The sequence below is a fragment of the Saimiri boliviensis genome, chromosome 2, assembly GCF_048565385.1.
Source record: "Saimiri boliviensis isolate mSaiBol1 chromosome 2, mSaiBol1.pri, whole genome shotgun sequence".
NCBI lineage: Eukaryota > Metazoa > Chordata > Mammalia > Primates > Cebidae > Saimiri > Saimiri boliviensis.
The window spans coordinates 93,600,735-93,616,865 of record NC_133450.1 but is presented as its reverse complement, the minus strand read 5'-3'; the positions used below and the strand labels follow the sequence as shown (position 1 = coordinate 93,616,865).

Sequence of the window (16,131 nt, the reverse complement as noted above, 5' to 3'; positions counted from 1 at the left end):
TTCCTTCCCTTCCCTCTCTCTTTTTTTTTTTTTTTTTTTGAGACAGAGTTTCACTCTTGTTACCCAGGCTGGAGTGCAATGGCGCGATCTCGGCTCACCGCAACCTCCGCCTCCCGGGTTCAGGCAATTCTCCTGCCTCAGCCTCCTGAGTAGCTGGGATTACAGGCACGCGCCACCATGACCAGCTAATTTTTTTTATTTTTAGTAGAGACAGGGCTTCACCATGTTGACCAGGATGGTCTCGATCTCTCGACCTTGTGATCCACCCTCCTCGGCCTCCCAAAGTGCTGGGATTACAGGCTTGAGCCACCGCGCCCGGCCCCCTCTCTTTTTTTTTTTTTTGAGACAGGGTCTTGCTCTGTTGCTCAGGCTCCAATGAATGGCGTGATCTTGGCTCACTGCAGTTTCGACCTGCTGGGCTCAAGCTATCCTCCCACCTCCGCCCCAGAGTAGTTGGAACTACAGGTGTGTGCCACTACACCTGGCTAAATTTTTTTTTTGTGTGGAGATGGGGTTTCACCATGTTGCCCAGGCTGGTCTGGAACTCCTGGGTTCAAGTGATCCATCCGCCCACCTCAGCCTCCCAAAATGCTGGAATTACAGGTGTGAGGAACTGCACCCTGCTGTTTTTGTTTTTTTTTTTTTTTTTTTAGGATGATAGAGACTTGTTCATGCCTATAGGCTGAGTAGGGTTGAAAACAACTGAGGAATGGGAAAGGGAGAAGCAAGTACATTGAAGAACTGGTGTATTGGAATAAGAAAGCTAGAATAAGTTATTGGTGAGAGAGTTCTATGTCAGACTTTAAATTTTTAGTGGTAAAGCGTTCTGGGAATTAGTGATTCCATCTTTTCTGTTATGTTTGTTGTTTGCCACAATTACTTTCTTCATGTGTGTTTAATAAAGATGACCAGGATAAAAAGGTGGATACTCTTATGGTACCATCAAAAAGGCAAGAAGCATTACCCCTACACCAAGAGACTAAACAAGAAAGTGGATCGGGGAAGAAAAAAGCTTCATCAAAGAAACAAAAGACAGAAAATGGTGAGATGTTTAGATACGTATTATTATAATGCTAATTCTAGAGAAGTACACCAGCACAAGGACCCCGGAAATGCTCTTTAGCTCTCAGTTTAGTGTGTGCTTATGACGACAATAATACTAATGCAGGTCTAAAACTGTCTTTAGCCTAATGACTTTGTAGCGCTTTGACAGATGGGCAGAGTGCATGTTTGAGATGATAAAGTTTATCTGCCATTTAAAAAGGGCAAAGCATTTATAAATATTCGTAACTCAGTTTTGAAAAAAATAAATAGCATACAGACCATAGAAGAAAAACATTCTTGAAATATTTGTACTTTTTAATATCACTTAAAGATTATGCTTAAGGATGTTAGCTAGATTGGGCATTACCTTACATTTCTAATTCCTAAACAAACGTGCATGTGTATATGATAAGCATCAAATTATAAAGGATGGAACAACCTTATTCGTTCAGGGTTTTCCAGGGAAAGCTTGGTTGTGAAATTTGTGAAGACTAAACAACAGTGATTTCCAAATAATACTGGGCTTTGGTATCCACTAGTGCTAGAAAATAGTAAACTTGGAAAAGATGAAATTCTATTATTTGCATTAAAATTATGACATAACAGGTATGAAGGAAATATTACCTGAATATATATGTTAAAATTAAATACTAAACAGTTTTAAATAAAAGAAAACTATATAAGCTCAAAAGCTCTTTGTAAAAGGTAGGAATGAAAAAAAAAGAGATTTTCTTCTGGGTGTGGAAGTTTGTATCTCTAACCAGCAGACATTAGGCTTAATGTTCAGACTCTTCAAATTCTTCCCATTTAAATTAGGAACAAAATAAAGAGGTTTCTTCTTCCACTTTTAGTGTTATTTTGGAAGTTTTGGCAAGTGCAGATATGCCATGGAAATTAGAGGCATAACTATTCCGAAATGAGAAGCTGTCTGCAAGGAATAGTGATTTTTGCATTTAGCAAGTACAAAGAACTTGATTAAAAATTATCAACTACAGCAAGTCAGTAAAGTACCAACATAAAGACTAATAGTTTTCCTTGAGCACCAATTAAGTGGAAATAATTCTTACATTAAAACAAAGTGACCTAAGGATGTGTAAGAAGTTTGTAGATACCATTAGAGGAGATACGCTGTACACTTCTAGATAACTTAAGTGATTTACTATAAAATAAGACTTGAACTGGTACTGCTTCATTAGAATGATTGTTTTGACTTGCTAAGTGATGAAATAGGAATTTAAAACCAAATTGAGCTACTATTAGAGGTTTCAGAATAACCGCATTTATCATTAAAGTATGCTTGCGTGTCATTTACTCTGGTTTTAAAAAATTCTAATTATGATTTTGTTGAACTTAAATTGCAGTCTTCGTAGATGAACCCCTTATTCATGCAACTGCTTATATTCCTTTGATGGATAATGCTGACTCAAGTCCTGTGGTGGATAAGAGAGAGGTTATTGATTTGCTTAAACCTGACCAAGTAGAAGGGATCCAGAAATCTGGGACTAAAAAACTGAAGACTGAAACCGACAAAGGTAATATATGGGATTTATAATCTGTGTTGTGCTAGATTTCATTTTCTCATAGAAACAGTGCATTGCAAAAGATTAATCAAATCCTTGTAGTAGAAGACTTATTGGTGGTAGTCTTTTAGTCCAGCTTCCTCAGTTTTGTAGATCTAGAACTTGAATTTGCCTTGTTAAAGGCCCCACAGCTATTTTGCTATCCGATGATCATTTTCCAGCTACTATTGTCTCCCGTGAGGTTTCTTGGCTAATTCATAACTTTTTAAGTTTAAAAGACTCTTTTTTTTTTTTTTTTTTTAAGAGTAATTTTAGGTTCATTACAAAGTTCACTGGAAAGTACAGAGTTCCCACATGTCCCGTTTCCACATGTGCACACATCTACCTTTTAAAACTCATAGTTTAGCTGAAGTATTAAAAGCCCTAGGCTCCTTTGAGTCTGGTGGGTGGCAGTTCCTTTAAGAAGAGGATGTTAGTACCTGATACGACAACCTTGGGAAAAATAAGGATAGGTGGGTCAGGAGGTGCTTGATGCAGGGATTTTTAAAGTGTCAGGATGGTTTGTATATATTTGATCTTCATGGAATCAGATTTCCTTTTTGTAATTATCTTAGAACTTATTTTCTCATATGTGGAATTTGGCTTATGTATTTGTCAGGATTGTTTTTGACGGTTGTCAGTGTGCAAGGATTATTAAAGTTGAATGAGAACATTGTGAATATATCTAGTGCAGGTACTAGCATGTACTAAACACTGAAGTGATTTATTTTTTAAGTCAGGACATACTGGCATTTTAGTGTTTTGCAGTTTAAGCTAACTTTTAGTTAATATAATTATTCTGTATTATAGATGGTAAACACATTTTTTTCCTCTTTGCTTTAGTATTTATTTTTTATTTGACTTGAAGTGTGTATCTGTTTTCTTTTGGTTATTGGCTTTCTGGGCCATGAATTCTTAAGGCTTACCTTTGCTAGAGTTGTCTTTTTTTTTTTTTTTTGAGACGGAGTTTCGCTCTTGTTACCCAGGCTGGAGTGCAATGGCGCCATCTCGGCTCACAGCAACCTCCGCCTCCCGGGTTCAGGCAATTCTCCTGTCGCAGCCTCCTGAGTAGCTGGGATTACAGGCATGCGCCACCATGCCCAGCTAATTTTTTGTATTTTTAGTAGAGACGGGGTTTCACCATGTTGATCAGGATGGTCTCGATCTCTCGACCTCGTGATCCACCCGCCTCGGCCTCCCAAAGTGCTGGGATTACAGGCTTGAGCCACCGCGCCCGGCTAGAGTTGTCTTTTAAATGCCAATTCTTTTTTTTTTTTTTCCTAATTAAGAAAACGCTGAAGTGAAATTTAAAGATTTTCTTCTGTCCTTGAAGACTATGTTGTTTTCTGAAGATGAGGCTCTTTGTGTTGTAGACCTGCTAAAGGAAAAGTCTGGTGTGATACAAGATGCTTTAAAGAAGGTAAGCATGTGTTTTGATTATGGGCATATTTGTGAGCAGTCATTAGAAGTTCACCAAACAAGACTTTGGCCAGAGCAATTAATATCTTCTTCCATCCTTAACATCTCAGAACATATAGTCTGGAATGCCTTCAGAAATTACTTCATATATTGTATTAGTCCATTTTCATGTTGCTGATAAAGACACACCCAAGACCGTGTGGTTTATAAAGAAAAAGACTTCAATGGGCTTACAGTTCTACATGGCTGGGGAGGCCTCACAGTCATGGCAGCCGGTTGAAAGCACGTCTTACATGGTGGCAAGGAGGAGAAAATGAGAACCAAGCAAAAGGGGTTTCCCCTTATAAAACCATCAGATCTCATAAGGCTTATTTAATACCATGAGAACAGTATGAGGGAAATCACCCCCAGGATTCAGTTAGCTCCCAATGGGTCCCTCCCATAACACATGGGAATTATGGGAGCTACAGTTAAAGATAAGATTTGGGTGGGGACACTGCCAAACCATAACATTCCACTCTGCCCCTCCCAAATCTCATGTCCTCACATTTCAAAACCAAACACACTCACCCACTGGTCTCTCAAAGTATTAACTCATTTCAGCATTAATTCAGAAGTCCATAGTCCAAAGACAAGGCAAGTCGCTTCTGCCTATGAGCCTGTAAAATCGGAAGCAGGTTACTTCCTAGATACAATTGGGGTACAAGCATTGGGTAAATACAGCCATTCCAAATGGGAGAAATTGGCCAAAATAAAAGGGCTACAGGTCCCATGTAAATCTGAAATCCAATGTGGCAGTCAAATCTTGAAGGTCTAAAATGAATGATCTTCTTTGATTCCATGTCTCACATCCAGGTCACACTGAAGCAAGAGGTGGGTTCTCCTCTTCTTGGATAGCTCCACCCCTGTGGCTTTGCAGGCTACAACCTACCTTCTGGCTGCTTTCATGGGAGGGTCTGTGGCATTGAGGGTCTGTGGCTTTTCCAGGCACATGGTGCAACCTGTCTGTGGATCTACCATTCTGGTATCTGGAGGAGGATGACCCTCTTCTCACAGTTCCACTAGTCAGTGCTCCAGTGGGGACTCGGTGCGGAGGTTTCAACCCCACATTTCCCATCTGCACTGCCCTAGCAGATGTTCTCCATGAGAGCCCCACCCTGACAGCAAAGTTCTGCCTGGATATCCAGGTGTTTCCATACATCCTCTGAAATCAAGGCAGAGGTTCCCCAAACCTCAATTCTTGACTTACGTGCGCCCGCGGGCTCAGCACTATGTGGAAGCTGCTAAGGCTTGGGGATTGCACCCTCTGAAGCTACGGCCCACGCTGTACCTTGGCCCCTTTTATCCAGGCCTAGAGTGGCTGGGATACAGGGCGTCAAGTTCTAGGCTACATACAACAGCGGGGCCCTGGGCCCTGCCCAGGAAACTATTTTTTTCCTTGTAAGTCTCCAGCCCATGATGGGAGGGTGTGCTGCAAAGGTTTCTGACATGGAGACGTTTTCCCCATTGTTTTGGTGATTAAAATTTGGTTCCTCATTACTTACTGAAATTTCTGCAGCTGGCTTGAATTTCTCCTTAGAAAGTGGGTTTTTATTTTCTATTGCATCATCAGGCTGAAGATTTTCCAAACTTTTATGCCGTTTCCCTCTTAAAACTGAATGCTTTTAATAGCACTCAAGTCATCTCTTGAATGCTTTGCTTCTTAGGAATTTCTTCCTCCACAGACACTAAATCATCTCTCTCAGATCTCTAGGACAAGGGCATAATGGTGCCAGTCTCTTTCTTAAAACATAGCAAGAGTCACCTTTACTCCAGTTTCCAGCACGTTCCTCATCTTCATCTGAGATGACCTCAGCCTGGATTTTATTGCCTGTATCATTATCAGCATTTTGGTCAAAGCCATTTGTTCCAAACTTTCCCACATCTTCCTGTCTTCTTTTGAGCCCTCTAAACTGTTCCAACCTCTGCCTGTTGCCCAGTTCCAAAGTCGCTTCCACATTTTTGGATATCCAGCAGCACCTCACTCCTGGTGCCAGTTTACTGTGTTAGTCTGCTTTCATGCTGTTGATAAAGACATACCCAAGACTGAGTAATTTATAAAGAAAAAGAAGTTTAATGGACTTGGTTTCATGTGGCTGGCCTCACAATCATGGCAGAAGGTGAAAGGCACGTCTTACATGGTGGCAGGGAAGAGGAAATGAGAACCAAATGAAAGGGATTTCCCCTTTTAAAACCATTACATCTTGTGAGACTTATTCACTACCATGAGAAGAGTATGGGGGAAAACACCCCCATGATTCACTTATCTCCCACCAAGTCTCTCCCACAACACGTGGAAGTTACGGGAGCTACAATTCAAGATGAGATTTGGATGGGGACACAGCCAGACTGTATCATATATTCACACTAATCACTTCACTTATTTAAAGTGTCATCTGTTGTCATCTCATTCTTTGACAGAAGCCAATTGCTTAAAATAAGTAAGATGATTTATTATTTTTAAAGTCATTTGGCCCTTGGCTAAACTGTACTGTGCTTTGCTCTGACTAGAAGTGCTAAAGGCAGTCAGATGATTTCTGGATAGCATATATGAACTGTACAGTTCATGAAGATTCCACCGTTCAAAGAACCTTGGGACTACTGTTGGTGAATATGTGTGTGTGTGTGTGTGTGTGTGTGTGTGTGTGTGTGTTTGTGTTTTGTGTTTGTAATAGTACTCTTCTAAAGGAAATTATTTGGATGGCATAATCACTGCTATGGCTGATATTTTAAAAAATTGTAAAACAAAGACCCTAGGCAATTAACATCTATATTCTTATGGGTCATGTTTACTATGATATGTACTATGTCATACTGGGAAAGGTGACAAGTTTTCAAGGGTTACCTATGTAAAATAAAGTGACATGGTGTCTGCTGTTCAGTATTAGATGGTTCATTTAACTGTTTTTATTCTAAAAACATACATGCACACATCTTCCCTCCTAACCTCTCACGTACTTTCAAATGTTCAGTGGTTTAATTTTTTCTTAAAGACTAGTCTAGATGATTCTCTCTCACCTGATTACCTGGAATCGTCTCCAAATTGATGTTTTTGCTTTTCCTCTTAGTCCTCTAATCGGGTTTTTTCCACGTAACTGTAAAGTGACCAGTAAGAGATAAATTAAGTTATATTACTGCTTTAAAAAACCCTTTGGCTTTTTTTCTCTTTTGCAGTTAAATCATAAATCCAGATTCCTTAACAGGTCTATGTCCTGCCTCCAGCCTCATCTAATGGCACTTTTTCTTATTCCCTCACTAAGTTTCACTCATACGGAGTTTTCTCTGGTTCTTCTCCCATGCTAGACTTTTTTCTTCTGTCTGTCTTGTCTCCCTTTTCCTCCCAAACCCTCCTCTCCAATTTGTTCTTATGCCTAATTCCTCCTTTTAAGTCTCCACTTAAATGTTCTTTTCTTATGTAAGCCTAACCTGAATTGACAGTCTAAATTATTTGCCCTGCTATTCTTTCTTAAAACTGTCTGGACGTTTTACCATAGCATTTATCATAGTATTATAAGTTTGTCATACTTCTGTTGACAGTGCGTTTTATACAAATCTATGGCAACTTTACAATGTAGTATGCTTGTTGGACAGTCTACATGTGATGCCAGCAATGGCCCAGAGTAAAAAGGTAACCAGAGTAAATATGACAAATGTGACTTTAGAGATAATGCTTTTTAAGATTAAAAATGATTGCTTTAACCGTCTCTCTTCTAATTAAAGATGGGGGCAAGAGTAATCATTTTATTGTCTGAGACAGCTTTGAACTCTAGAGTCTGGGTAATAAATAAGACTACCCTTTAGGCAGGCCTTGGGAGAAGTTGGGAACTGTTAAAGATAGCATAGAGGAAGTGTTTTGAAACTCCTTTTTCCCCTTTTCTGAGCCTCTTGGTTTTAGATTAAAATCTTCTTGTTCGCCGGGCGCGGTGGCTCAAGCCTGTAATCCCAGCACTTTGGGAGGCCGAGGCGGGTGGATCACAAGGTCAAGAGATCGAGACCATCCTGGTCAACATGGTGAAACCCCGTCTCTACTAAAGGTGCAAAAAATTAGCTGGACATGGTGGCGCGTGCCTGTAATCCCAGCTACTCAGGAGGCTGAGGCAGGAGAATTGCCTGAACCCAGGAGGCGGAGGTTGCGGTGAGCCGAGATCGTGCCATTGCACTCCAGCCTGGGTAACAAGAGTGAAACTCTGTCTCAAAAAAAAAAAAATCTTCTTGTTCTTGGTTTGTCATGGGGCGGTTCTGTTCTCTACTAAAGGAACTCTGCCTTTGTAGATGTCCTGTATCTGAGTAAGACTAGGTAAGTCTAATTTCTCTCTTTTCCTGCCTTAGAAACTGAGTTGGTCACACCTTTTCACAGATAGTTCCAAGTCCCAGATGTAATTGAATCCTTGTGCCGAATAAAGACCACCTTAGAGCAAGGGGGAAGATAAATACAGGGTACTGGCATAGGATAGAGGAGTTAAGGGATTTGCTGACCAGTTGGATGTAGAGGTTAAGAAGAGTCAGTCCATGGTGACTGCTTACTTTCTCTTTTGAGTAACTGGACAGATTGTGGTGACAGTGGTGTATGTAAACACTTGGTAGAGAGAGTAGAGGATTGGGAAATTTCAGAAAGCTGTTTTAGACATCCCTTGTGCCATTTAAATGGATATAGTCATTTGACAATTAAATAAATATTTCTCTGGAGTAGAAGAAAGTCTGTAATGTGAATGACTGAGGAAGGTAATCCACTACATCAGTATATATAGTGGATGTGTATTAGATGAGGGAGGATGTGGGAGGTGATAGAAGGAAGGCTCAAGAATGAACCCCAGGAAACACCAACAGTTAAAGAGCAGGGAAAATCACGGAAGATAATAAAGAGGAGCAAAGTGAGAATAACACCAGGAGTTAGTGGAGTCACAGAAACTTTGAGTATGGCGAGTAGGGAGGTTGGGAGAATGATCAACAGTAACATGTTTTAGACATGTCAAGGAAGATTAAGATTGTAAAACTGGGTTTGATAGCCTTAATGAAAGTAGTTTAATGGCAGTATGAGACTGTAAATAAGTACCAAATGAAAGAGAAAAGTGACAGGGAGTGTCCACTATGAATAAGCTGAGGTGGGAAGGGGAAAATAGAGCAAAAGCTAGAAGAGTTGGGGCAGAGATGTTATTTTGTGTGAGTGTACATGTGCCCTTGTGTAAGAGATACGAGGCAGTTGATAGTGTGGTTAAGATCCTGAGCTCTGGAGTCAGACTTCAAGGATTCAAATCTGGATTCTGCCACTTGCAGCTTTGTGGCCTTAGATAAGTTACTTAGCCGCAGTGCCTCAGTTTTCCCATGTCTAAAATGAGAATGATCAAGTTTTGAGAATTAAATAATAATGCATGTTAGGTGCTTAGAGTCCCTAGCATATAGTAACTGCTGAAAAATGTAAACTATTAATGTAATTAGTAGTAAGAAAATATTTAATTATTTTTTGTCATTGACCTTTAAATATACTTGCCTTCGGTTATATTTTAAACTTTAAGTTATTAACAATTTGCGCCCCATGCTATGTAGCAGGAGGAACTGCTGTTATACCACTTAAATTTTTTTCCTAGCTTATTTCTTCTACCCCTCTCAACTTTTGTTAATCATAGCTTTTCTGTTTGTCAGATACTTGTAATATTTAATATCTCTTCTGTGACTATAACTTTGATGTTTTAGTTACAATTTTATATTTAATAGTGGGTCAAAATCTCAAGTTAGTACTTTTGTCATAGCTTCTTTATTCGTCTTTTGGTTAGCTGAAGTTGTTTCTCCCGGGATTTTGTCAAGAAATTTTCCAAAATTAGGCAAGTTAACCTGCTCTTTGTTGTATTTATACTCAAATAATAGTTTGGTGGCGTATAACCTTCCAGAATTTCATTTTCTTTCCTTGAAAAATTTTATGTATTTGTTGTTTTACTGTTCTCTTTATTTATATTGCTGGGTAGAGGTCTGAGGCCAGCCTTCATTTTGTACCCTTTTCATGTATTTTTGTTAAACTGCACTCTCACAATTAAAACATTCTTTGAATAATCAATCACGTTTATTATTTAGTGGATTTTTTTTCAGTGTCTGACCTACTCTACACACATCAAGGGTTTCAGTTTCTTTGGCATTTAGTAATTGTACTATAATATGGCTTGACATTGACTGCTCTACTAAATTTCCCTTGGATACAGTATGCCTTTTCAATCATTAGATTCAAGTCAGCTTTTTTTTTTTTTTTTTTTTTTTTTTTTTTTTTTACTAGGCATTATATATAATGTCCTTGAAATAAGTAAAACAATGGACATCAATTAAATACATGTAGGCTCTCTTCTGCCTATATTCCTTATCTTTCATACTTTTAATTTAAAAAAAACAAACCTAACACATAACCAAAACTATTTGTACTTTTTATTTACTTGTCTCCACCGTAGACTCTGTGGCTTTTACTGTGTTTACAGCAGCATGTGCTTTTCTTTTTGTTGCTTCTAACTAGATTATATTTCTGGGATGGTGTTACTTTTACTTCCACTTTAGTTTTGCCAGCTTACATTTGATCTCATTTTGTGTTATCTTTTCTCTGAGGTCTTTTATTTTCCAGAGATGATTCCTATATTATATTTTTAACCACAATTTTTATCTGCTCTTTGATAACCTTTTTCTCATGGTTTTTTTTTCACTTGTTATTTGTGTTTTTCTTCTTCTTCTTTTTTTTGGTATCTTACATAGATTCTGTTTTATTTATTTTTTTACTAGTACTGTTCTTCCAATGAGGTGTGTTTTTCTTGGATCATCTTTATGCTAGAGCTTGATATTGTTGGAGGGTCAAGTCTGACTGGTGTTCCCCTTGTGGACTGTGTATTTGTAATGAGTTTTTTTTTTTTTTTTTTTTAAGCCTTTGCTGCTTTTCAGAGAAGAGACCTAGGACTTCCCTATAGAGAATCTTTTGACTGCTTCAAAAGATTGCCTTTGAGTAATGTTTTTTCTTCTTGAGATGTGCGATTTTATCTGACTTTTTTTCATTCTTGAGACCTTCTTCCAAGAAAGTTCCTGCTTTCAATCTTTGCACTTGTTTGTTGTTCCCCATGTCATATTGGGGATTGCTGGTTCTACCTTTCAGGATGTGCCTGTTAATTTAAAAGAACTACACATTTATGGAACCTGTATATTCTGACAGGGTCATGGAGCATCGGAAATTGATATGTACTATATTCGGCAGTCTTTCCTCATATGTTTTGAGATTACAGGTTACTGTTTCATTCATAGCAGCTTACATGTTGGTTTCTTAATCTCTCTCAATCTAGGAGGAGAAGCAGGAAATTGACTCTAAGTTTAAAACTGGAATTCCCATAGTTCTTCATAAAAATCTGTTTCTTGATTGATGTGTACCTAGTTGGTGATTTCAGGATGTACAACATTAAAGAGATTTTTCTGAATATTTCACTGATCAGTATTTAATAGTTATTTTACTTTTTATGTGATACAGAATTCTGCATTGACCCAAGACACTTGTTACTAGATACTTCATTTTCATAGGTTTTATTAGTCCATGGCAGGCGTCCCCAGACTACGGCCCGCGGGCCACATGCGGCCCCCTGAGGCCATTTATCTGGCCCCCGCCGCACTTCAGGAAGGGGCACCTCTTTCATTGGTGGTCAGTGAGAGGAGCACAATATGTGGCGGCCCTCCAACGGTCTGAGGGACAGTGAACTGACCCCCTGTGTAAAAAGTTTGGGGACGCCTGGTCCATGGTAACAATTACTAATTCTGCATTGCTTTGTCGATTGCAGTCAAATAAGGGAGAATTGACTACGCTCATACATCAGCTTCAAGAAAAGGACAAGTTACTCGCTGCTGTGAAAGAAGATGCTGCTGCTACAAAGGATCGGTGTAAGCAGTTAACCCAGGTGAAGACAGTCTTATGTACAAGGGATGTATTTTCCAATCCCGACGCAATGAAAGATTTTAGAAATTGTCCACAATCAGTAGTTTAATTATTTGTAATTTATATCCAACAAAAGTAACTTTCTTTTAGAGTTTTGGAAGGGTAGATAGAGCTGTCTCTCTCATGATATTATAGCTTGTAGTTGGATTATTTAAGATAAGAGTACTTACAGATATCCTAACTTCAGAATAACAAAAGCATTCTGTACAGAAACATGGGAATTTGCTTTAGTTGGATCTGACCTAGATCTGTTCTCTATAGAAACACAAAACTTAGTGTAATGTTGTTTAAGTCCGATTAATGGAATAAATGTGAACCCCTTAACATAGATAATTTATTTATGGAGGTTCTTGTGATAAATACAATTTTTTGTCAAGTTCTTCATACCTCAGAAACTTTTGAGAGGTTAAGAAAACCTGGAAAAGCCAATCTTTAAAACATCATGAAACTGAGAGAACAGAATTGAAACTATAGTCATTCTTCCTGAAGTGCTTATTTCTCTTTCTAGGGATTACATGCAGTAGGGTACATGATGTTTATTTTTGACTCATTCACCTAGCCACTTGATGACATTGTAAGAATGAATGGCCTTATTCGAATATAAATCGTTTACGTGAATTTGAAGTCAATTTTAGAAGTCAATGGAAGAAGTTGGCAAGATTAAAGCTGTTAATAAAATTAGAAAATTTAATGTAGTTTTATGTGACTATATGATTGTATTTTAAAAATTAAAAATTAGGTTAACCTAAGTAATTTGATAATTCATTGAGCTGTATACTTAAGATGTGTATACTTCTAAGTATGTTATACAGGAGTATAACAATTTACAAATGTGAATGAACAAACTCTTGCAGGCAACCATGCATTATGTAATATCTCAAATTTTGTCAAACGCTTGCTTTAGAACAAGGATGTGAACTAATCATGCCTGCAGCTAACTTTAATATTGCTTGGCTTTCATGTACTTTGATAATTAATATTTGTTCTAGGAGTTCTTAATACTGGCAAAACAAAATGAAATTCCTCATTTAAGATTTGACTTAGGAAGATGATAAAACTTTGCTTTCTGATTTTTAGTTTCCCTTGTTTCAAACTTTGATTCTAATATAGACTTATCTTATTCCTATTTCTTCCCTTAGGAGAGATTTCTGTTTCCTTCTAGGTCTTTTTTCCCTGAAAGAGAACTTGTACCTGGGAATGATAGAGAATGAACTGTTGGGTTTTAAAAGGTTCTTTCATGTAATCAAGTTAGAATGTAGGATTTATTCTAGGTTCACAGTCTAACTCATAATAAACTTATGAAGGGAATTGGTGTGAAGAGCAGATGAGATGCAGAAGACTTTATAAAATCTTTTGACCTTGTGTTTTTTAAGCAGGTACTTAATGTTTTATCATTCATGGTTATTTTACTGATGTTAAAAATATTTTCTTATTGTTGCAGGGTTATAATAATTTTTTAATAACAAGTTGTTATTAATTTCTGGCATATTCTTTTAGGAAATGATGACAGAGAAAGAAAGAAGTAATGTGGTTATAGCAAGGATGAAAGATCGGATTGGAACATTAGAAAAGGAACATAATGTATTTCAAAACAAAATACACGTCAGTTATCAAGAGACTCAACAGATGCAGATGAAGGTATATTTTCATTCTTTGAAAACAAGAAGAAATGTGTGCATTCACTTTATTAGCAAGTGAAGTTTAAGTAGCTAGTATGTGCATGGCCCTTCTGCTGGGCCATCAACATACAGTGGTTAGTGAAATTCACTCTGTGTCCTAAGTAAAACAGCTTTTCTAGGTGGGGATGAGGTAGGGAGGCTGGACGTAGATAAATATGACGATAGAGATAAATATTGGCTAATTTAGAGCAATGGTGATGGGAGGTAGGGAAGAGACGAATTGATAGGGAAGACTTGTTAGAAGTGATACCCAGAGTGTTCAATCTTTTAAAACAATTAGGCATTATCAAGTAAGAGGGTAAAGAAGTGGGCACTGAGGTTAAGAGTTACTTGGTGTGACTTCTTGGTGTATCTCTGGAGACGATGGTTCAGTGGGTATATATTGGGACCCAGGATTGGGCTTTTTAATGTTTGCACTCCAGGTGTTACCAGTACAGTTATCTAGAGTAACTGCTCTATGAGAAGTACAGTAAGAGTTGTGGTATTTGAGAATCAGGGCTGAGATGAAGAAGGGATATAGAGAAGTAGATAGAGGCCCCATCTTAAAGAGCCTTGTATACCTGACGACTGGGGAGCCAGTGAAGGAGTTTAAGCAATGCAAAGGTTGCTGGGATTATACTACTATTTAAAATTTTTACCTTGGCAGCAGTGGGGAAAGTAGATCAAGGGATATTGGAAGATTTTTGCCAGAATTCAAGTCAAAGAACAAGGGCTTGAAGTTAGATGTTGACAATGAGAAAATGAGTTTGAGTATACAAAGAGATAGTTAGATTGGGCTTGGTGTTAGTGTGGGAAGGGAGAGGTGATAGTGAACTATGACTTCCAGTGTTTTGGCCTGAGTGACTTTGTTGTTACTTCCTACTCTTTCACTTGTCTTGTTACTTCCTACTCTTTCACTTGTCTTCTGTCAGAATTCAGAAGGTTCAGTTTTTACATTCTGTCTTTTGTATGTATCTTCTGTTTTCTTTATCCTAGTTAGGATTTGACCAGTGTATATTTTCCCCTTATTTTTAAAAAGATTGAAATATCTTTATTACTGCTAAAGAGACTATTAAAGAATATGGCTTGGGTCTGCTTGCCTAGTGGTCATATAATACTTTCCTTAATTTAACTTTCTTGACCAGCAACTTTTAGAAATTGTTACTTCCATCTGCTGGCTGATCTTTCAATTTGGAAAATCTGTCATTACCTCAGATTTAATATATGTCTAAAAACTCTTGTCTATTGATTGGGTTGTTTTTTTCTCTACATATATATATATATTTTCTATATGTATGTATATATTATTTTTTCAGGCAAATCATGAGCAGTGATGTTTTTAATGTTTTGAGGCATTATTTTCTTTGTGCTTGAATCCTTTGACTTCTCTCTGTCTCGCTCAGTCTACGATTTGCTATGAAATCTTAAAGACATTTTATTTCTATGGCCAGGTGCCGTGGCTCATGTCTGTAATTGCAGCACTTCAGGCGGCCAAGGTTGGAGGATCACTTGAGACCAGGAATTTGAGACCAGTCTGGGCAACATAGTGAGACCTCATCTTTACAAAAAAATTAAAAAGTTAGCCAGTCGTGGTGGTGTGCCTGTGGTCCCAATTACTCAAGAGGCTGAAATGGGTGGCTTGAGCCTGGGAGGTCGAGGCTGCAGCAAGCCATGATCACACTGTTGCACTCCAGCCTGGATGAAAGAATGAGACCCTGTATCAAAAAACCAAAATTCCAGACCACTTTATTTCTAGTTACTCTTGCATTTAATTGTTAGACATGTTTTTATTGTTACCTACTAAGATAATTATAGCCCATGTTAATAGGTTTGTCGTTTCTATTCTATCACGTATTTGGTACCAGATTCCCTGTGTGTGTGAAATATTGCATTGATAGTATCGCCGTTCAGCTAAAACTTTTAAATTATTCTTTGCTGCTTTCAGAGTCCCAATAGCAAAAAATAAGTGAATGATGCTATTTTCATGTTCTTACTGTATTCACTGCTTTTAGCATTTAACTAATTCCTTCATCTTCTCATCCCCCAGCAATTTGAAGAACTGATTTTCCTAGCCTCAAGTGATCTTTTCTTCTTAATTCTTACTTCGTGTTATTTTGAAAATAAGTCAAATACTTGTAGCAACATCTTTTGTTGAAGGTGAAAGGTATTTAAGTGATTCATCCTTTTTTACTTGATTACTTACAGATGTCAGGATATAGATTGCATATGATAAATTCTGTGAAATTTCTGATTGGCTCACACCTGTAATCCTAGCACTCTGGGAGACTGAGGCAGGCAGATCACGAGGTTGAGAGATTGAGACCATCCTAGCCAACATGGTGAAACCCCGTCTGTACTAAAAATACAAAAATCAGCTGGGCATAGTGGTGCATGCCTGTAGTCTCAGCTGCTCAGAAGTCTCAGGCAGGAGAATCACTCGAACCCGGGAGGCAGAGGTTGCAGTGAGCTG

The 16,131-nt window shown here is 38.1% G+C and overlaps 1 protein-coding gene across 17 annotated transcripts in view; it reads left to right on the top strand.

Annotated features, from left to right (window-relative positions):
* KTN1 (kinectin 1) overlaps positions 1-16,131 on the top strand; it is a 114,491-nt gene that overhangs the window by 41,608 nt on the left and 56,752 nt on the right. For all 17 annotated transcript variants that reach the window (XM_074393915.1, XM_074393911.1, XM_074393909.1 and 14 more), the window contains 5 exons: positions 905-1,042; positions 2,406-2,576; positions 3,893-4,023; positions 11,849-11,965; positions 13,501-13,641. In XM_074393915.1, coding sequence (XP_074250016.1) covers positions 905-1,042; positions 2,406-2,576; positions 3,893-4,023; positions 11,849-11,965; positions 13,501-13,641 — 698 coding nt within the window. The remainder of the gene's footprint in view (positions 1-904; positions 1,043-2,405; positions 2,577-3,892; positions 4,024-11,848; positions 11,966-13,500; positions 13,642-16,131) is intronic.